Below are 24,694 nucleotides of genomic sequence, written 5' to 3'. Positions count from 1 at the left end.
ATGATATTATTGAGCCGAGTAACAGTGAATGGAGCTCTCCTTGTCTTCTTGTGCCAAAACCAGATAAAACCTTTCGTTTCGTGACTGATTTCAGAAAAGTAAATTCAGTCTCAAAATCTGATTCCTATCCGATTCCAAGGATAGACGATTGTATTGACAACATTGGTCAAGCAAAATTTGTGAGTAAATTTGATTTGTTGAAAGGTTATTGGCAAGTTCCACTGACACAGAGAGCTCGTGAAATATCAGCTTTTGTTACACCAGATGGCTTATTTCAATATACTGTAATGCCGTTTGGCATGAAAAGTGCACCAGCTACATTTCAAAGAATGATCAATAATGTTATAAAAGATTTAAACTGTTGTTATGCTTATATTGATGATCTAATTGTATGTAGTGATAGCTGGGCACAGCATTTAACACATTTGTATGATACTTTTGATAGATTGTCACAATCAAAGGAGAAGGTATGATAAGGGACGTTTTTGGCCCCCTCCCCAAAGAAGCCTTTATTCGTACCATTGCTAGCCTTAGTATAGAAACTTAGAAAAAAATTTTTTTTTTTATGTTCCGGTAAAAAGAAGGTTGCCTAGTAACCGTTTTAATTATATAATAAAATAAGCAGATATGAATTGCTGTATCTGTACAAATAACCATATTTCCAGATAAGATGGTTGGTTTGAGAATAATTTGAAGTTACAAATAAATAGTCACTTCAATTTGAGTTTATAGGATGCTTAGTAACGACCTAACAACAGAAATATTCCCTAGCAACGGTTAATTAAAGGTGATTTTTGTCCTTTTAAGAATGCATCTAGCATTGTTTGTGTTCATATAAAGGTGTTTCATTATAATACAATGTGTGAGTAATCCATATCTTTTTTTACTAGGTTTATATTGAGCCTAGCAACACAAATGTTGCTTAGCAACAGCATAAAATATTAAATTAAAGCTAACTGCAAATGAAGTAGTCATTTTATTGTACTAGTACAAATAAATGCGAAAACAGAATGCATGTTCAAGAATAACAATTGGTAAGAAATGAAAATGTCAGTTTAATTGTAGCTCTATTGTATAAATGCTTGACAACAACGTAGCAACAGAAATGGTGCATAGCAACGGTTAACAATTTATAAGATACTAGTATGTTACAGGTCTTTTTAGTCACTCTTTTTACATATAACTGCATAAAAGTTCATTAGAAGATCTTTTCATAGAGCAATTTTTCTCACAAGAACAGTTTATTGCCTAGCAACAGATTTTACTGAATACCATAAAATATCCTTTATTGGTGAACTATCTCTTTGAAATGGTTATGAAATATTTAAAATACTTTAGGTGGTGTCAAATGCTTAAAATTATCGAGGTGCATATTTAGTATGCGTTGCGTTACAGTAATAGCTTCAATCTAGTAATGGCCATGATCTCTGGAAACCACTGAGGACTTTATTAGGCAATATTAAAATCTTGAGTAACGGCTTGCGTTTGCTTTTGGTAGTTCTAGTTATCAACATCATGTATATATTTATTAGTATTTCCTTAGCAACAACAGCAAGTCAGAAGGGAAAGTGTTTTAACAAACATATTAAGATTCTTTTCAAGAGTATTATTATTCTAGTTTGTACCATCTTATATTCTAAACTTTAAAATCAACAAAAATAATTTTCCATTGCTCCAAACAGGTAAGGTTTTCGACTTATGTTAGACTTATAAATTCAGTGGGTATCATGGAAACACAAAATATATTTAATACGTGACTATTACATAACCATGATAACAGCATTCTACTTTTTTATGTTACTACATTTTAATTGAAAAGTCTTTTCTTATACAAAATACAACAATCTCATGTAAGTTAAATGTATATGAATAGCAATTTGTTTAATAGCCTGTGTACTCCTTATCGTCTGAGATTTCGATATTCCAATTTTAAGTTCACCGAAAATTATATGAAAATATTGTTTTAATACTAACATTTGCATTGACGATAAAATTTACTAACATGAATAGGTTATGACCATTTCATTATAGAAAAGTAATTTAACCACAATATAATGACTAAATCAGCATGATTTGGTAAATAATGAGAGTAAGACATTAGCTATTTGTAAATGCTCATAAAATATGTGAATACATGACTTATTTAAACATTTTCTTGAAAAACAGAATTTTAATTAAAGTTATGCCCTAAAATATAAGTGAAGAGTAGCTGTCACATACACACAGTTTGTATTAGTTATTTCACTCCTCTGGCAAAGAATCACAGTCACTTTCATCAGAACTCCGTATGTGAGATGCATCTAAAACAGATGTTTTAAAGTCTCTCCTTGATCCAGACTGCTGTTCAAGTCTTTGATACCCCAGATACCATAACACACTTGCAACATGTGCACAACAACCAACTACTCGTGCTCCCGATTTGCATGTACAATACCATCCTTCTATATCTCCTTCGTCACTGTAACTTGTGAAGACAGTATGGGAAAGTTTGTTACTATGCCTAGATTGTATTTTAATTTTGAGCAGGTTTGCTTTGATTTTGCACACATACAGTTCAAATTTTCCGTCTTCACCCTCGTGTTCTCTGACATAGTTAGGGGCCTGTTTAAGCTGATATACCCCCATGGTTATTTCTCGTAGTTTATCCATACTCAGAACTGGAAAATCAGCTAGTTCATCTAAAACATTTGATGCATCAACTAATTTGTAAATGGTACGTTTGGTCAATAACCCTTCTTCCGTCACCATCTTTTGGATTGCATTTCCCTTTTTGCATTTTTCAAGCATTGCTTCGGCAATACTTTTATCCTCAGGGTGTGTACCAGCAAGTGGTGGCCGAAACTTGTTGCAAACAGCGCATACAATCCGTAATAAATCACCAATGATTGGAATGAAATGGTTAGAAACTACCTTGTCGAAGAATCTCCATTGTTTAACTCGTGCATTCACACTTTCAACGACCCATCTCACTTTGGTTACTAGTCTGCTGGCGTTGGCTTCTTCTACCGGGTGCTGTTTTGATCCCTTCTTCAGGTAAACGGGCATTTCTACGTTATACCCTTGTTCTCTTAAGAAGTCTACCACGTCTCTAAATCCCCTGTCGACCACACAAACATCGCTAGTCTCTAGCCACTCATTCATGCCTTCGGCATTGACAGAAATCATGTGCTTTGTTATTGCCGCGTCATTATTTTTTCCGTTTGCAAAATAGGGACCCAGTACTGACAGGATATATCCATCTGTTCCTACTATGACCATTGGTTTAACTAGCGGTCTGTTTTTATGCAGGCTGTATGATAACCTCTGAAATTCATAATCAGCGCTTTTCTGGAGGTAGATATAAGTACCGTCCATGACAATAATTGCAGCATCTTCAGAATCATTGGCAAACAGAGTTTTTGCTATTGGAGTGGTGTGGTTCCGAACAAAATCTTCGTGGCTTATATGCTGAAACCCAATGAAATGTGGTACAAAATCCTGCATAAGGGAAACTCTGGCACTATGAATACATCTTTGCACTTGGCTTTTGGTTAACGAAAATATTGTTCCAAGTATATGATTTGGAAGTCCTGTCCTTAGTTTTGTTAACAAGACAGCTATACATGTGCGTACAGACCTAACATTGGTTTGACGTGCTGATACAATATATGAGGAGAGTTCATTGAATTGCTGCTTTGATAATCCAGTTAGATTGTAATAGTCACCATCAGATAATGATAATGGATTGTCAAAATTCAGGATATGAGAGGTTGCCAAGGTTTTTCTCACATTTTCTAATAGTGAAGTTATATCAGAACGATTCATATATGTTGTAGTGTACTTTGCAGTTAATGCTTGAAGTGATGTGTCGTCGAAAAGTTGTTCAGATAAATGATGTTTGCAACAGCGTGTATTTCCATCTATAAAAACGGCATTTTTTATAAAGGCTTGGGTTCTTGCCTGTAAAGGAACTTTGCATAACTTATTTCTACTGGTACCTTCCTTCTTGCATACAATGCAGAATCTATGTGATGTGTGAGTGGAAGAAATATTCAGTTCAATTTGTTTTGGACTTAATATTTTCGTGGATACGGCTTCTTCTGTATTTATAACAAACTCAGAGTCACTGTCATCTGTAATACACTCGGAAAGACAGTTTGAAACTTTCTGTTCATTGTTTACTTTTTTTAGTGTTTTCCTGTATATTGATCTACACTTCTCACATATCACATCATTTTCTTCAAGGTTTCGCTCAATTCTTTTTCTTACAAACTGTTTCAGTGCTTTAGTTGTTATCTTACGTCTGGATTTTAGATGACATCTACCACAAACCACACACTTGAACTCTTTAGCCATCAGTCACCTGGAAAAATGTAAACAAATATTATTGATTAATGTAAAAAAAAAAAAAAAAAATATCAGCACGTAAGATAAGATCAATTTTATTTCCTATAGAGGACCCATAATGGGCATAATCAGTACAGTGATATTCATATTAAAAAAATACAATATAGATAATACAAACAAAAAAAAGCCATAACGTGAAATATACATGAGTTAATAATATATGTAGTCATATAACCCGTAATGTTTAGTGTTTCTTGACCATGCACCAGAAGCAGCATTACATTCTTTATAAAATAGCGTTTATTTATATTCTAGCACTTTTAATCACAACATGCATAAATAAAAATCAAAAAGGATTATTATAGTATCCTTCTCGAGGATAGTGCTCACGAACAAGATTGTTAAGCAGTTATCAAAATGCAGAATTAAGTCACCTAGGGCAGGTGCGTAAAGGATATAGTAACATGTTTGTTATATAGATGAGACCGTTGGTTTTCCCGTTTGAATGGGTTTACACTAGTAATTTGGGGCCCTTTATAGCTTATTGTTTGGTGTGAGCCAAGGCTCCGTGTTGAAGGGCACACATTGACCTATAATGGTTTACTTTTATAAATTATTATTTGAATGGAGAGCTGTCTCATTGGCACTTACACCACATCTTCCTATATCTATTTGTAAAGTTTTTGTGCAATGAGAATATTCCGAATTAGATACAGCCTCTAGCGCAACTTGTCCCAATGCTCACTCTGATAAAAAAAAAAAAAAAAAAAAAAAAAAAAAAACAGACAAAATTACACATAAAACACAAACAATTGTATAATCGAAAAAAAATTGAACCCCCTTTTTGTTTACCTCCCCCCTTTGGAGAAATTATCCTTAAGTAAATCCCAGCCTACTCCTTTAAGGTATGATATCTTGTATTACAATTTCAATGCGATCCATACACTTTAACACAAGCTTTTGTCTGAAAACTGCGACTTCCTAAATGTATTACCCCCAAACTTAATCCATACCTTTCTTTTGTAGTATTGAACCATCTGCTAAAATTTAAAGGCGATTCATTCACATAAACTTAAATTATTGTTTGGAAACCAAATGTGTCTCGGACAACGACATGATAGCAATATAACTAAAAAATGTTGCGGTCGTATTAAAAGTCTTTAACAAACAGTTTACGATGCATGGACTCGATAATATGTATTTGCTTTTCGTACATGTATTTATTTTATTACATATATGGTACATAATGCCCCTTTCAAGTATAATCAATAACACTGAATAATTTTGCAACTTACATTTAAGTTTAATACATGTTTTCACTACCACCGCCATCTTTTAATGTCTAGGACAATCCATGCGTGAATAAACCAAGCCATGGGTATTGCTGCGACGTACAACGTATCTCGAATCTAAAAAAAGAAAAAAAGTTATGTTGATTAAAAATGTATCATAGATTTTCGCTGTGGTTGGCATGGTTGGGGTGTGGGGTTTGGTTACTGACTATCCTTTATGGCATAACTGTGCCGACAGCACTTGCCAAATCATATCCTGTTCTAACCAGAAAATATTGAAACACATATATCCTGTTCTAAACAAAAATATTGAAAAAACATACCCTGTTCTATACACGCTCCAAAAATGTATACCCTGTTCTAGACCGTATAAAATAGATGCAGTTCTAGACCTGGGCTCTATACTGTATCTTAAACAGTTATATACGCGATCCTGTTCTAGGCAAATACTTTGTTTAAAAAAGACCTTGTTCTCACCAGCAAGGCATGAAAGGACGACCCTGTTCTAACTAGCAGGACATGAAAAAGGGAGACTGTTCTAACAAACAGGGCATGAAAAAGTTACCCTGTTTTGCGGCACACTCATACCACTAAAAATATAGGAAGTAACCCCCTTGCAACAACACCGACAAGGACACATAAGAATTGACTTTAAAAATCATTCGAAAATGGCGTAACTCAGCAGATGGATGGATACAAAGCAGAAATATTTTTTAAAAATACACAGAGTTGGCGTGACAGGGAAGCATAGCCTTTAATTGTTTGCTTGTCGGTTTTTTAATCATTTAAGCTGAGAAGTCACTTTCAATAAAATCATCATGAAAGGAAATAACAGTAATATTCATTTCTACAATTCCCGCATGATATAGGTCTAGTGAACATCTTTGTGCCTTATAAGTGTTTGTTATGTGTGTTATTTCCTTAAAGAACCGATTATTACATTCAGGTGATATTATTTATATATTTAAAAAAAAAAAATTAAAAAAATGGGTCTGAGATTCGATCTATGACCGTCTAGGTTGCAGAGCAGCGATGTGTACCATTGAGCCACGGCGGCTGATCAATTGTACATTGTAATTTTAATGTACTTAAATGTTTTGTCAAAATCAGTGATGAATATTTCCCCGTCTAATTCAGTTGACAAACTAAATAAATCTTGCTGGGTTGATTAGTTTTTACAAATATCGAAGTTGAAACAAAAAATACGTGTATTTTACCGCATAGTATTTTCTACGGAAATATTTTTGCCATTGGCATTGCTCATGATCGTCTGCCGCTTCCCTGTTATCACATCATCTCAAGTTTATCGGCGATTTATTGCTCTGTTTACAAAATGTTTTATAACAGGTTTCTAATCAAATCATTTTTCAATTTATATAAAAAATATTGAAGTACATACCTTTGTTTTACGGCTCTCTGGGTTGCCAATGTAATCTATCGTGTCAGTTCCTTCCGACAGAAACAGAGTCACAAAATAAGTCTTACAATCCGGCATTTCAAAATGAACTATTAATTGTTCATTAAATAAAATTCGTTGTTGATTTCCATGTATTTATATCACTGGAAAAGTCAACATAAGTCTTTTAACTTAATCTACGTGTATGAAAATGAGCTTGGAAACATGTACGTAAATTCGGGAAATAAAACGAGTTCATTCCGTCAACCGGTAAAAAGTAAGTTTTTCGGTCAAAATTCCGACAGTTTTTTTTAAATTTCAATATGAGCGGACGCTCGCCCCAAAAAGTCCTTTTGTAAGGTGACACAACATTACATTTTTGGCAATATCTAAAAATATCTTTTTGGGGCGAGCGTCCGCTCCTATTTAATTTATTCGATATTACTGTTAGGTACCGACCATTTTGTTGTTTTTGCGTTACTAGGCAAAGAAAAACGTCTCGTTTCGATTGTTAAAAGTTAAAAATATTCGAACTTCAATGGTGTTTTTATTAGTTCGATATTTATGGAAGTTAAAAAACATATATTTCAGAAAAACAATTGTCTTTAATTTTTCACTAAAATAGGGGGCCAATTAGATAGCTTATCATACCTTCTCCTTTGACTGTTAATCTTGGTAAAAGTGAATTTTGTCAGGCCACTGTTGATTATTTAGGGCATACAGTTGGCCAAGGTCAAGTGAAACCTATTATGGCTAAAGTGGAAGCTATTTCCAAATTTCCTCCTCCTACAAATAGAAAACAACTTATGAGATATTTAGGCATGATTGGATTTTACAGAAAATTTTGTTCAAATTTTGCTACTGTGGTTCAACCACTGACTCATCTTTTACGAAAAGATTCTAAATTTATCTGGAGTGAAAATTGTCAAAACGCTTTTGAAAATAGCAAATCACTTTTAATTAATAGTCCAGTTCTGATTACTCCAGACTTTGAAAAACAATTTAAACTTGCCGTTGATGCAAGCGATGTAGGAATTGGAGCTGTTTTATATCAAGAGACAGATGATAATGTTGAGAAACCTATATCATATTTTTCAAAGAAATTAGATAAACATCAGAAAAATTATTCAACTATCGAAAAAGAGTGTTTTGCAATGTTGTCAGCACTTCGACATTTTGATGTATATTTGAATCCTACTGTATATCCTATTCTTGTTTGTACTGATCATAATCCTCTCACCTTCATACATAAAATGAGAAACAAGAATCAGAGGTTGACTAGGTGGAGTTTATTGTTACAGGAATATGATGTAATTGTAAAACATATCAAGGGTAAGGATAATGTAATAGCAGATGCTTTATCTAGAGCTTATTAAAACACTTTGTATATACTATGTATTTTTGTTCATATTATTCATGATAAGTTTTTGTTACACTAAAACTTCTTTTAAGGAGGGAGGTGTTATGATATTGTAATTATTGTATTTATTCATGTTGACCTAATTTGTGTTGTATGGCCTGATAGTTGTTTACAGAATAATCTTAGAACTGTGCAGTTTAGAAATCACTGGAACAATTACAGAATGATTGGAACTTTCCAGAATGATCCTAATAAAAGATGCGTTATATAAACTTCTACATTTTACTAGAACAAACTTCCATTGTAACTTTCTAGGATGTTCCAGTATAGATTGTTCTAGAATTTTCCTTGACAATTATATATATATATATACAGACACTAAAGTTAATCACTCACTCTTGGACTTACACTTGGACTTAGACATCGATAGACATTAATATTCATAGCATTTGGATTGACACTTTTATTTTACAAACAACATCATACTGGATTGTGACCGTAGTAGTGAACGTAATATTCAGATTGGATTCCGAAAGATATCCGGATACAGATAAAGATAAAAGATTGGACTCATATTTTGACAGTTAAGTTAACAGTAATATTTGTGTAATACTTCTTGTAAACTTTTGTATAATAAATATTGTTAAATTTTACTATTGATTTGTGTCTTTTGTTGGCTACAATTTAAAGGCGATTTCTGGCCGTAACAGCGGTCATAAGGATTTTTAGTATACAAATACGAGTTTTCTTTTCAGACAAATTATTTTTCATAATGACAAAACGAGCAGGTGTTTTAAACTGAACACATTTACGTAATTTTAGAATGGATAACATGTTCGTTGTCATGGTATTTATTTTGTTTGTCTTGAACATGAATAGTGCAGGTAAGAACAGATTTTAGTTATATTACCCCTGTTTTTATATGTTCTGAAACAGACAGTTTGACAATATTTTGTGAAAGATTACTTTAACAAATGTATTGATTTTTAATTTTTAAATGATAGTTCAAAACTGTATGTTTTTGTGTTTGTTACCTTATATCTAAATGATTCAGGTTTGATAATTGTTCATTTTAAAAACAAGTAGTTTTTTAAAATGTGTTTTTTTTTAAGAAACAAAAACTAACCAAAGAGAATCAAACTTTTATGTATTAAGTTCAGACTTCTACTTCCAATATGTGCATTTTTTCGTCCATGTGTAAAACCTATGTTCCCATTTTAAAAATCAGACAATTAGAGTCATTTGGTCTGTCATTCAGAAGGAATGATGTTAGGGAACACGTCAGTATCCTTGATTTAGATTGTTGACAAACAAACCAAACAGACTATATAAAAATATATATCTTTTGGGACTTTCTGATTACATTTTTGTGCTACATATATAGCTTTTTTTTATTTAAATATATGAAATAAAAAGCCAAATGTAGAGCAGGATCTGATTACCCTACCGGATCATTTGAGACCACCCCCGTTTCTGACAGGATTCGTTTTGCTCTGTCTTTAGTCTTTTATGTTCCTTTGATATCTTTCGCCTTTCTCTTGTTTCAATTATGTATACCGATAGACTATGGAGTGTATCCCATCGAAGTGTTCTCAATAATAGAATAAACCATAACATCTTTAATGCTGAATGATTTTCATGACAGGTTTCTGCCTCTGAATTAGTAATTTAAAGGAAATTTTGAAGGTTTTGATACATATTATTCTAGATAGAGATAGACTGTATACAGCAATGTTCAGCTAGTAAGATCTACAAATTAGTAAAACATGATCGAAATGGTCAATTGACCCAAGAATGAGTTGTTGCCCTGTGTCATAGTTAATCACACTTGGCTACAATCATCGTTAGGGTACCTAGTTGAAAATAAATGTCTGATGACCTCGCCTGTCAACCAAGATGCCCAACATGACCTACAAATAAAACATAGGTGGTAAAAATGCAAGTTTTGTCTATTATTTTGAAAACCATTTTAAAGACAGAAAATCTGACAGGATCAAACATGTTGAGAATGTTGAGCTCTACCAATTGTTCATACATTTCAAAACTGTCAGATGACTTTTTATATAAGATTTATTGCCTTTAAATGACACATTTTACCAATTTGTTTTTATTTTTGCCTAGTAGCTACTATCTTGAAAACTATAATAGATACAAAGAAACTTTTAGAGGATAATGAAGACAACTTCTTCATATGAGTCAACATGGTCGAAATCGTCAATCGACTCCTTATCAGAGTTATTGCCCTTTGACGAAGATCTTCACAAATTGGTTTGCTCATCTGCCTTATCTATTAAAACTATATTAGACGGATAGAAATTTAGCTAGGTAAAATTGATCAGCATAACAAAGTCTACAAAGAAAACAATATGGAAGGAAATGGTCAGGCGATTCCTTTTTAGAGTAATTGCCCTTAAAAGACGATTTTCATTTTTTTTTTTTTTTTTTTTCGTTTTGTCGTGATTCAAATTGTTAATAGATCAAGATACACTTTGAATCACAAAAATCAGCAGCAAATTAAGATCTACTAACAAGTCAAATGTTGTCAATATAGTTAAGTAGACTGTGACTCTTTATATGCGTGCTTTTCTTTAAGGATGTATACCTGTGAGGAGCCAAATATTTCAAGAATGAAACTTTTTTCTTAACCTGATTTTTGGGTTTATAAGACTGTAAAAACATAATTGGTGAAGAAAAAATCATATGGTGGTGCAATTCTTTTTTGCTACGGCCCCTTGAACATACCCAATTTTGATGATTTTCCAATTTTTCACCAATTTTGACCTATGTTTGGGTTTTTATTGTGAAAAAAATTATAGTTCCACAATTAAACTTTTTTCAGAGTTATGTTTGATTAGTATAATATTTTTAAAATTCATTGATATTTTCCACTTATATCACATGTTTTGGAAATAATTCCAGCACGAGATTTCAACGAGACTGAAACTTCAGAAGAATACTTCCTTAAATGAGTATTGTTTTTATCCCGTTTTGTGTTTTGAGCAAACATTAAAAAGAATAGAAAAAACTTAACAGCATAAATGATCAGCAATACAAGATCAACAATGATCAACAAAGCAGAAACACTAAAATGGAACACACACAGAAACGAACTATAATATAACAATGACCATGTTCCGGACTTGGTACAGGACATTTTAAGAACAAATGGTGGGTTGAACCTGGTTTTAACAATGACACGAATCAGTTAATATCATTTTGTTCTTATACATTAATTACGAAAATATTTATGAAAAACGTATGAATGCGTTTTTCTCCATGAAACACAGGAAATGAAAATGATAAAACGTTTTGTAAATAAGTTCTAAAAGTTTTTTTTTTTTTTATTTACAGATTGTGGATTGTATTTTAAATGTTTTAAATTCTACACCAGCTATTGGTCTACAAGTATTCAGGATAATGCTAATACTAACCTTTGGTGTGAAAATCACTGTAAAACTGATAATATAGAAAATAAATATTCGGGTACAGTTGTAAGTTATTTATTCACTATTACACAAGTTTGAGAGCTTAACAAATGCAAATATGTTCTTTAAAGTAAAATCACAAAAAAAATGAACTTCGAGGAAAATTCAAAACGGAAAGTCCCTTATGAAATGGCAAAAATCAAATGCTAAAACACAACAATCATATGAAAAACAATTTATATGAAACACTATCCATGGAAGACCCATATGATCAAAACCAGGTTTTTCTGTGGGATTTCAATGTGTTACATCAACACAATGTGAAGTTATTTGCCGAACCAAAGCACTCACTACAGGAGGAGGTTCGACTGGTATCATCTGGAACAGGAATACCAAACACCAACCTTTTGCATAACGATTATTTTTTATCTTTATCAGGCTTAAATCATTAGACATCGTCTTAACCTTGCGGGAGTGGAAAAACCCTATCGGATTATAAGAGATTTGAAGTTTACAATCTAATAAAAACTAATTGAAGGGAGATTTAAGTATGCACTTCTATCGTAGTAATGTAAGCTAGATATTTTAAATCCCTTGGCTACATTACAACTGATCTCAATCGAATAACTATTACCAATATAGACCTCATTAATTGGTCCAGGTAAACAAATTTAGCGTAAGTATCCGGGTAACAATTCTACACGCCAGACAATTCGACATCGAATTTGAACAATGAAATGATGTAGTTTAACTTAAACCAGTCATTGCATGCTATTCATCGTAGCTGTGTGTCAGTTTCATTTTGAATGCATAGAAACGCAGCTCCGTTGTAAAATTTGAGTGATGAAAGATATCCAAAATTTGTATTTAGACTTGTACTAACTGGTCCATCTTTTAATTTCAACCGTACATATAATTTCTGTATTGTGTTTTGTATTGCTTTTCATAACGAGCCAACGCCCTAGTAATAATTGATTGATTGATTTGTGATTACTTAACTTCGAATCTTTACAAAACGCTATATAGCTGCGATACTTCGTAAGAACGTTCTGGGTCGAATTCGATATTAATAGTTCCTATTAGGGTTACCTAATCTATACGTTAAAATCTGTCAGACGGACCATCAAACGGTGTATGTGCAATTTGCTAAAGGCACGGGTCATAATCACATCTTAACTTCGTCACAAGGGATTGACACTTCTGAAGTCAATCTTTGACCTAAAGAATTTATCTACATGTAATTCCCGGCTGTAGTAAGAAAACCAGGACTGATTCCCACAGAAAGGTTTTGAAAGCAGAGAAACTGCACCTTAAAATTAGCATTTCTATCAAATGAAAAAAAAGTTCTAAAAATCCAGGCCGAAATACGGCATAGGAACTTTAATGCAGTCAAGGACCCGTATATTGTACGTTCTAGTATATAATTAGTCTAAATAACAATGTTATATCTGCGTTAGGAAATTCTTTTGTTGTTCTTTTTGCCGGTATTCGAACTCATGCTACTGAGATATCGTGGCACCAAATCGCGGCACTGTGCCTGACGCGCTAGATTAAGGCAACAGTAGTATACCGCTGTTCAAAACTCGTAAATCGATAGACAAAAAACAAAATCGGGTAATAACCTAAAACTGAGGGAAACGCATTAAATATAAGAGGAGAACAACGACACAACATTGAAATTAGACCACTCGACCACCTATGCTCTACAATAATAAGGCTTTCGGTGGCCGGGTGTTACCTTTCCTCGTCAGTTTTAATCTAGAGTCATTACACAATACATAATATATGAGGCATGAAGATGGAATTGTTACAGATCAGCTGAATTATCTTTTGTAAAGGATCCTACAAATTAATGTTAGATACAGTCGCAGAAAAACCAGATTCATCCCACCATTTTTTCTTAAAATGTCCTGTACCAATTAGATACGATAGCAGTTGTTGTCAAAAAGTCCGTTTGTATGTATGTTGGCGTTTGGTTTTGAAGCTGTGCAGTGTCTGTGTTGTTCTGGTGATTCCCTCTTATAGTTGATCTGTTTCCCTCGGTTTAAGTTTGTGACCCGGATTTGTTTTCAGTTAAGCTGATTTATGACTATTGAAAAGTACTATACCACTGTTGCTTTTTATTTATTTATTCCAACAATTCTGTTATTGCCTCGACACTAGAAACTTAAAGACTTTGTATGAGAAGTGACAACCAAGGTTTGAAAAAAAATCTCGAAATTATGTAGGCAGCTGAAGTAAAAATTCTTGACAAACTTCGGAGGTCTACACAAAGGCAACTTATTTAGTTTAAAATTAAATTTTGAATGGCATACCATTATTTAGATATATATGGAAATCGTAAGCTGTGCTATTCTATTTCAGTCAGACCGTTGTTATTGTCGAAAAACGACACCAAGTTCGAGCTATAAAAGAGCAGAGGATGAATGTACTAGTAAATGTCCAGGAAAATTATCAGAAATATGTGGACGTTATTCCAACCGGGCTACAGTTTATAAAATAGGTAATTATTTGTTAATCTACACCAGAGTAAGTCATTCTTCACAACTCGGCCGATTCCGTACCTCATCTATCGGATAGAAGGAGAGTAGCGGAGTCACCCGAGGATTGCCGATTGTAGAGTAAGTCATTCGTCACAACTCGGTTGATTCCGTACCTCATCTAACGGACAGAAGGAGAGTAGCGGAGTCACCCGAGGATTGCCGATTGTAGATTAAGTCATTCGTCACAACTCGGTCGATTCCGTACCTCATCTAACGGATAGAAGGAGAGTAGCGGAGTCACCCGAGGATTGCCGATTGTAGAGTAAGTTTAAACCGAAATACGGAAATTATTCAGATGGTTATACTATTGCAATAAAATTCGATTGAATGGGTATCCCAAAAATAAGAATTTGCATTCTCAAATCTGACACATATATTTGTATTCAGATTTTCCCGTACTCGCAATAGTAATTCTCATATTTTGGACTGTAATGTCGAAATCGCAATAATGAAAGGAAATAATGACTATATCTAAGTTAAGCAACAAAACCATACTAACAATACTCAACGATGGTATTGTAGATGTATCAAAGAAAAATGAAACAACAATAACGTAAACAATTACTTAAATACAATTGTATATAAAAAAATCCAAAAACTTTTATTATGTGTATGTATGCATTAAATTTTGTTCCAAACTGGCTTTGAAATTTTTTGACATCGAAATCGTAAAAATGCAGTTGGATAAAGCAACTAGGAATGGTTCTTTAATCATGTTATGTAATGCAATAACACACCAGCCTCTATGTTCACATGAATAATTATTAATATACTCGTGAGTAGAAATTAACGTTGAAATTTTGAAATGCTAGGATTTTCGACCTCACTAATTATCTTTACTAAATTTGATTACATTTTTAATAGTCATCTGTCTTAAAAAAAATGTTTGAATGTCAACTCTTTGTAGATATCTTGTATAAATAGATGTCCATAAATTATTCCTTTTTCACAGATCGGACAACTCCCACAGTGACTACTACAATTTCTCAAATAACTACCACAACGTCACTGGCGATAGCATCATCGCTTACAACAACAAATATTGATATGAGAACTACAGACACAGCGACCTCTATAATTTCTAAAATAACTACCGCAACATCACCGGCTATAGAAGAATCACTTACTACAACCTCCACAGAAATGAGAACTACTGACACATCTCCAGCAGTAGTCACGACGGAATCGTTCAGAACATCTTCTGAAAATCTTCCATATTCAATTTCAACTGTAACGACTAAGCATTCCACACATACAAACACAGATGTCCCTTTATCAACAACGGACAGTAAGTTGACGTAGCTAGTTAAAGCATAAAGTATATAAAAAAATCAGAACTCCAAGGTAAATTCAAAATAGTACATTAAACCGACAAAAATGAACGTTCGACTTTGTCCCCTATTGGAACGTTTGGAAAATAACTATTATAGATGGGATATGGCGTAATATTGCTGCATGGCATTCTTGACCTTGAAATACATTTCAAAGAAACCCACTCTTTTCTCTTTCTGCATCAAATTAGATGCCACTCACAACATGTATTTTAGGATTGATTGCATGTGAGGCAGATAGGAAACATAGGTGGACATAACAAATTGATAAACAATCTAACTAATTTCAAAGTGAAAGGGGATATGATAATGTCAAAATAGATGATAAGATTGCTGATGCTTTTTTTTAATTGACCGTACTGAATTTACACCAAAACAAATCAAAGGAAAAAGAAATTGTTCTGTGATTTTTAATGACTAAATAAATATAAACAAATATATTCGCTGACCATAGACCTGCTATACTTTGGTCACAAGTCACCATAAGAGCTACGGTTCCGCAGTTACTATTACAAGTAATATTGATGTTGTATCAGGGTAAAATATTGAACAAGACCGAATGGATAAAAATCATTTGTCCAAAAAAAAATACATGAGACGTGCAAATAAACTCATCACAGATACCATGTAAGGTCGGATTGCAATTCTCAAGGACGTCAGGCAAGAGGATGTTGTTGGCAGAATTGTGCATTTGTTGCCAACTCTATATAAGACCATTGCTATAGTACTAACTCTTTCAGAGTATCTGTTAAAATACATTCAGTTTTTGGTGAGGTTAAAGGTTGCTTAATCTCTATACTGTACTGTTTCTTGTGAACTTGTTTCCATATGCGTTCTTTTTTTTTTTTCTTTTTTTTTTTTTTTTTTTGGTCGATTGATATTTGTATGTCTCCTGAGTATCATCTCTATCTTTTACTATTCATCTTTAATCTTTATTAACTTTTCAGCTAGAATCATTTAAGATTTTATCTACTGAATAATTTAGGAAATAAAACGTAGTACTCAGAGATGAATGTTCATAAAGGTCTTTAGTTTTCTCGTTTAAAATGTTTTACATTTGTCGTTTTTGTGCTTTTTATAGCCGACGGTAATGTGTTGCATCATGTTAGAAGAGCGTACGATTACCTATAGCTGTTCACTTTGGTGGTATTTTGTCTCATTTGCAATCATAACACATTTAATACTTATTATGTTATTTCAGGAGTTAATAAAAAGAAAATATTATGTGAATGTCCAAAAAGCTTAGTTAATACAAAATGGAATTTTCTTGATGAAATGGATCTAACAGACTCAGAAGCAACAGAAATAATCCTCCAACATTTTTATCAGAATATATTACCAGAAATGACTGTGGACAAAAAAGCAGTAACAAAAGAGGTTCGAAAGAAGACCTCAGCAGTTAACAAAACAAAACCTGCACAATTTATTGGATGGGGATGTATTGTATTTCTCATTCTCCCTGTGGTTATTCTGGTCTCTATAGACTTGCTTAACTGTTGTATCTACGTCCGGAAACGCTCTCGTCGCAACAAACGCAACCGAATTAACCCAATGTAAGACACCAAACATCGTAAAGAAGGCACAAAGCCTATGCAAAATATGAATTCGACTGAACAACTTGGTCAGATGATGCGGCAATGCTTACCAACCTGATGTGAAAAATCATGAAACTTAATAAACAAAAAGATTTTAACTATACGGAATCGAATTTAATCAGTACATTTAACACTTTTCAACTTGCCAGACTCCTGAATCATTGCTTACTAAAATGAATTTCAGATACAAATCTATTTTAATTTTCGACATTTGTAAAAGAAAACATTAAAGACAGGATTCTATTGAAAATTTATATATATAGTCCTAAAAAACCGGAAAATGGCTCAACCATATACAAAGCATCCATTGAGTAAAACTTCTATTTTGTAATGTGTGTTGTATTTGATTTCATAGAACGCATACACATAGCTTAAACAAGTACAAAAACATTAGCTACTGTACCTTCAGAAACTTACAGCTCATTAAAATAAATGTCCAATTAGCTGAAATGATAAACAAAACATGCAGTTTTATCTGCATCAGAATTTTCAAGGATAGAAATTATATTTATTCATATACAAAAGCAAATGAAATTTCAGAAATAAATGTGAATCACTGATAACTATTCACAGCTAAATTGATATTTGATAAATTAATCCGGTTCATATAACAGTCCAAACATTAGGTCTTGAGATTCGTGGATAAAGGAAAAACTAAAACTAGGTTGAACATATCATTTTATGGATTACTCACAGAATTTATTTTGAAAATTATTGTCCATGATTTATTCCAACAACATATTTTACATAATTTATTCCAAGAAAATATTGTCCATGATTTATTCCAAGATCATATTGTCCATGATTTATTCCAAGAACATTTTGTCCATGATTTATTCCAAGAAAAATTGTCCATGATTTATTCCAAGAACTTATCGTCCATGGTATATTCCTAGAGCATCTTCCTCATGATTTCTTCCAAGAACATATTGTCCATGATTTATTCCAAGAGCATATTGTCCATGACTTTTTGACAAGAACATATTGTTCATTATTTATTTCTAGAGCATGTTGGTCATGATGTTTTCCAATAGCATATTGGCCATGATTCATTCCAAGAACATACTGTTCATGATTTATTCCATATTGTCCATGATTTATTCCAAGAATATATTGTCCATGATTTTTTTCAAGACCATGTTGGCCATGATGTATTCTAAGAACATATTGTCTATGATTTATTCCAAGAGCATATTGTCCATGATTTATTCCTAGAGCTTATTGACCATGATTTTTTCAAAGAACATATTGTTCATGATTTTTTCCAAGAACATATTGTCCATGATTTATTCCAAGAACATATTGTCCATGATTTATTCCAAGAACTTATCGTCCATCGTATATTCCTACAGCATCTTGCTCATGATTTATTCTAAGATCATATTGTCCATGATTTATTCCAAGAGCATATTGTCCATGACTTTTTGACAAGAACATATTGTTCATTATTTATGACAAGAGAAATGGTCAATGAGAAATACACTGTTGATGATTTAGAACAAGAACACATTGTCAAAGATTTATGATATAATACATTGTCTATAATTTAAGACAATAACACAATGAAGTTCAGAGTGGAAATGGGGATTGTGTCAAAGAGACAACAACTGAACCATAGAGCAGACAACAGTAGAAGGTCACTAACAGGTCTTCAATGCAGCGAGAAATTCCCGCACCTGGAGGCCTCCTTCAGCTAGCCCCTAAACAAATATATATACTAGTTTAGTGATAATATACGCCATACTAAACTCCAAATTGTACACAAGAAACTAAAATTAAAAATAATACACGACTAACAAAGGTTAGAGGCTCCTGACTTGGGACAGGCGCAAAATTGTGGCGGAGTTAAACATGTTTATGAGATCTCAACCCTTCCCCTATACCTCTAGCCAAAGCAGAAAAGTAAACGCATAACAATACGCACATTACAATTCAGTTCAAGAGAAGTCCGAGTCTGATGTCAGAACATGTAACCAAAGAAAATAAACAAAATGACAATAATACATAAATAACAACAGACTACTAGCAGTTAACTGACATGAAGCTCCAGACTTCAATTAAACTGATGAAAGATTGTGTCATAATTTCATCATATGAATATCAGGCACAATCCTTCCCGTTAGGGGTTTAGTATCATATCATCATAACATATATGAGAAGAACATAACCCGTGTCATGCCAACAACTGGTTTTTAATTTTAATTTTTCAATATTAACGCCAAAATATGCAATCTTTAATGACCTAACAACAGTATCGTAACTATATCCCTTCTTAATAAGTATATTTAAAAGTTTTGTTAGCTTCTGGGGTGAATACTGACATGTGTGTTCTTTATAAAGAATATTGCCATTAAATATGTGATGTGAAATACCTGAACGTATAAGAAGTCTGCATGTTGAGCTATATTGACGAATGTTGTCCTTATACCTATGATAAAATTTAGTAAATGTTTTGACTAGTTTGTGATATCGAAAACCCTGGCGTTATATAATTTTTCAGTAATACATAATTTTTTCTCGTTAAAATCTAAAACATTGTTACATACACGAGCGAATCGTACAAGTTGAGATATTTAAACACCGTAAGATGGTGACAAGGGAACGTCACCATCTAAAAAGGGATAATTAACGATAGGAAATGAGAAATCATCTCTTTTATCATAAAATTTTAGTATTAAGCTTTCCGTTCATTTTTTCTGATAAGAACACACTGTCAATGGTTACTGACAAGAACACATTGTTTATATTGTAAGACAAAATACAATGTCCATGTTTTCTGACAAGAACACACTGTCAATAATTAGTGACACGAACACATTGTTTATATTGTAAGACAATAACACAATGTCCATGTTTTCTGACAAGAACACACTGTCAATGATTAGTGACAAGAACATATTGTTTATATTGTAAGACAATAACACATTGTCTCATTTAAATCAGGAACACATTGTTTATAATTTAAGACCTGAACAAAATTTCTATGATTAATAATAAGAACACACTGTCCATATTTTATGACAAAACACACTGCCCATGATTTGTGACAAAAACGCACTGCCCATGATTTGTGACAAAAACACATTGCCCATGATTTGTGACAAAAACACACTGACCATATTTTGTACCAAGAACACATTGTCCATGATTTATAATAAAAACACATTGCCCATTATTTGTGACAAAAACACTTTGACCATGATTGCGACGAAAACACACTGCCCATGATTTGTGACAAAAACACATTGCCCATGATTTGTGACAAAAGCACGTTGCCCATGAATTGTGACAAAAACACACTGACCATGAATTGTGGCGAACACATTGTCCATGATTTATGAAAAGAACACACTGCCCATGATTTGTGACTAAAACACATTGTACATGATTTTTAACAAATACACACTGCCAATGATTTGTGACAAAATCACATTGTACATGGTTTATGACAAAAACACACTGGCCATGATTTGTGACAAAAACACATTATACATGATTTATGACAAAAACACATTGTCCTTGATTTGTGACAAAAACACATTGTACATGATTTATGACAAAAACACACTGCCTTGATTTTTGACAAAAACACACTAACCATGATGTTTATGACAAGCAAACATTGTCCATGATTTATGAAAAGAACATTGTACATGATTTGTGACAAAAATACACTGCTCGTGATTTGTGACAAAAATACACTGCTCGTGATTTGTGACAAAAACACACTGCCCTTAATTTGTGACAAGAGCACATTGCCCATGATTTGTGACAAGAACACATTTACATGATTTATTACAAAAACAAACTGCCCATGATGTGTGTCAAAAACACATTGTACATGATTTATGACAAAAACACACTGCCCATGAGTTGTGACAAAAATACACTGCCAATGATTTGTTACAAAAACACTTTGTCCAAAAACTGGAAAATCATCCCTTGTTGATGAATAAAGGCCTATAACTCGGAAACGTTACATCTAAAATTTATAAAAATCAAAATTTAGCCAACGCCAATAGATATAAACAATTCACCAAATTTTCATAAACACTGCTTTAAGCATTTTTGACCATATTGTCCATGATTTATTCCAAGAGCATATTGTCCGTGATTTTTTGACAAGAACATATTGTTCATTATTTATGACAAGAAAAAAAGTCAATGAAAAATACACTGTTCATGATTTAGAACAAGAACACATTGTCAAAGATTTATGAAACAATACATTGTCTTTAATTTAAGACAATAACACAATGTCCATGTTTTCTGATTTATGATAAAAACACACTGCCCATGAGTTGTGACAAAAACACACTGCCAATGATTTGTTACAAGAACACTTTGTCCAAAAACTGGAAAATCATCCCTTGTTGATGAATAAAGGCCTATAACTCGGAAACGTTACATCTAAAATTTATAAAAATCAAAATTTAGCCAACGCCAATAGACATAAACAATTCACCAAAATTTCATCAACACTGCTTAAAAAACTGGAAAATCACAATTTGTTATTGAACTCAATAAAACCCCGGAAAATGTATAAAAATTGAAAGGGAGCTCAGGTCGATAGTTAAACAATTCACCAAAGTAGCTTGCAAATTGGTGAGTGTTTTTTAGTTGTTATCCGAAAACAGGAAAATTCCTCCTTTTTAGATGAAAAAAAAATAACTCGGAAACCTAATATCTTAACCTAATGGGTTATGTTCTTTGCAGTTATCTCTTCCTTTGGAAGGGGAGATAAATTCTACCGCAAAGAAGCACTTGCTAATTGAATGAATGAGTAGAAATATTAGTAAGTTATACTGTTGCATAGAATGAATGTCCAACTATGTCAAGGACTAGGCATAGATATAGGAATATGTGGTATGTTTGCCAACGAGACAACTCTCTATGCATCATAGATGTTATTAACTCTTCTCTCTAATCAAATAATCAAAATAAAATTTTCAATATAAAACTTAAATTGGTTGATGATATAGGGAATCACTGAAGCATGACTAAAGCCCCACCCCTCCCCACCACCCCCACCGCCTTTAGGTCAGTCAGCGAGACCCCCCTCACTGATGAATAGTTCTGATAGTTGATAGTTCTTGGTCCGCCACTGACAAGTACACTTAAATAAGAAACAAAGTTCATCTTACACACCTAATGCTCTTAAAGTATTTGATCCACCTAGAAGACTTTCGAGTTATTGTGTGATGATAAAATCACTTTACTTCTAATGTTTGCACTATTATAAAATATAATAAAATATTTTTCCTCCATGCCGACCCATTAACATTTTCTTGTGATAGCGGAAACTAACATTCAATTTTTAGTGGCCAAAGGGAGCTACCATTTGATTTTTATGGGGGCGGGGAGGGGGGCTAGGAGGATATTTGAAAAAAAGGCAGTATAGGAGTTTTGAGTAAAAAGTAAAGCAGGATGAGCAACTTGATCACTTTTCCGTTCTTGATGCCATGACAGCTACTTCGAATAGAATGAATATTTACCTGTTCCAGAGTCATTGTTTTGTTATCGAACCTTTCTTAAGATCTTTTTTCAAAAAATTTGGTAAAAAACACATGAAGGATTTTCTTGTCTATATTATAATTAGAAGTTAGATATTCTCTTAAATTGTCAATAGTTACCAATATATTCTAGGCAAGTTAGTTATGTTTACCACAATAAGAGGGGGATATAGGATATGGGGCAGGGGACACCCTCCTTTTTTAGCTACATATATGAAAATGTATATATTGTTTTACAAGAATCAGTCCAAAATTAGCTAACTAGCCTCACCCCTTCCCATATGTGGATCCAAAACTTAAAATAAAGAAATCATATAATTGTAACAGATAAAATTTAATCGTAAAAAGATATTAATGAGAATTATCGCTATTTTATGAATTTTTCTGTTGATCCTACTGACTGATAATTTCCTTTCTCAACACAGTAGAGTTATATGAAAATCATCGATAGAAACTAAGGGCGCACGTGCCCGTTCTTAATGAAATTAACAACGTCGTCACTCATGGGTAAAATAGCAATAAACAGATTATCATTGGTCATCTCAACTCAATTGCTTTTCTCTCTTTCGACGTACCGGCTCAAGCGACCAAACAAATTCTCGTTGAGATGATCAACGATAATACATAATTATATACTACTACTACCTAAATTAAAAATCAAAACACACGTCAATATCTTATAAAAAAAAGAAGATGTGGTATGATTGCCAATGAGACAACTATCCACAAAAGACCAAAATGACACAGACATTAACAACTATAGGTCACCGTACGGCCTTCAACAATGAGCAAAGCCCATACCGCATAGTGAGCTATAAAAGGCCCCAATTAGACAATGTAAAACAATTCAAACGAGAAAACTAACGGCCTTTTTTATGTAAAAACATAAACGAAAAACAAATATGTAACACATAAACAAACGACAACCACTGAATTACAGTCTCCTGATTTGGGACAGACACATACATAAAAAATGTGGCGGGGTTAAACATGTTAGCGGGATCCCAACCCTCCCCCTAACCTGTGACAGTGGTATAACAGTACAACATAAGAACGAACTATAAAAATCAGTAAATCTTCTCTTGTAGACCCTCATATATAGTTGGAACATTGAGGTGTTTAGTAACTACATCATCTGCATTAATGAAAAAACTCAACAAACACACCAGTTGTATAATTGTATACGCCAGATGTGCGCGCACTTCGTCTACAAAAGTCTCATCAGTGACGCCCGAATAAAAAAATCGAATAAAAGATTCAAATTCGATCAGTACGAAGAGATTTTCTGTAATTATGATATCGCGGAATCAATTTCGCCAATACTGATTTGAGTAGTACATAATAAATTAAGTATTTATGAATTATATATATTCTACGCTATATGCTATATAATATAGCATATTTATACAATTACTTATGACCTGACAGCTTGGATAGTTTATATTGAATATTATCCAAAATTTGTATGCGAACATTACTTTAAGAATATTTTGATTTATTACAGAAATGCCATAAATAATCATTTTCAGATAAACATTCTTCTTTACGTCTGACATACCAGGCGTAATTCCATTTAACACAAAAATAAATATACAAAAAAATAGTGAAAAAATTAAACTAATTGAGTGATGTATTTGTACTTTTGTACAAACATGTTTCGAGCTCATGATAACACGGTTACTAGTCTATGGAAAGTGCTGATCGATGAAATCCTTTCATTAGCGAGGTAGCGATTTTCTTTGTAATCGATGTGCATTAAGAAGGGTTGAGATCTCAAAAAACATGTTTAACCCCGCCGCAATTTTGCGCCTGTCCCAAGTCAGGAGCCTCTGTCCTTTGTTAGTCTTGTATGATTTTTAAATTAAGTTTCTTGTGTATAATTCGGAGTTTAGTATGACGTCCATTATCATTGA

At 33.0% G+C, this 24,694-nt stretch overlaps 1 protein-coding gene across 2 annotated transcripts; it reads right to left on the bottom strand.

Moving 5' to 3' along the window:
* Window positions 1-957: 957 nt before the first annotated feature.
* Window positions 958-7,360, bottom strand: LOC143052466 (uncharacterized). 2 transcript variants are annotated; one of them, XM_076225514.1, is made up of 3 exons: window positions 7,018-7,360; window positions 5,622-5,735; window positions 958-4,342 (listed from the first exon to the last, which is right to left on the bottom strand). In XM_076225514.1, the coding sequence occupies exon 3, from the start codon at window positions 4,333-4,335 to the stop codon at window positions 2,242-2,244; it is 2,094 nt and encodes a 697-aa protein (XP_076081629.1). In that variant the 5' UTR covers window positions 4,336-4,342; window positions 5,622-5,735; window positions 7,018-7,360; the 3' UTR covers window positions 958-2,241. The 2 variants fall into 2 exon arrangements, with proteins under 2 accessions (XP_076081629.1, XP_076081630.1); XM_076225515.1 differs by lacking the exon at window positions 7,018-7,360 and having other exon boundaries at window positions 5,622-6,032.
* Between the last annotated feature and the right edge of the window lie 17,334 nt (window positions 7,361-24,694).

This window comes from Mytilus galloprovincialis, chromosome 11 (assembly GCF_965363235.1).
Source record: "Mytilus galloprovincialis chromosome 11, xbMytGall1.hap1.1, whole genome shotgun sequence".
NCBI lineage: Eukaryota > Metazoa > Mollusca > Bivalvia > Mytilida > Mytilidae > Mytilus > Mytilus galloprovincialis.
The sequence above is the reverse complement of the archived record's forward strand: the minus strand, read 5'-3'. Positions and strand labels throughout refer to the sequence as shown.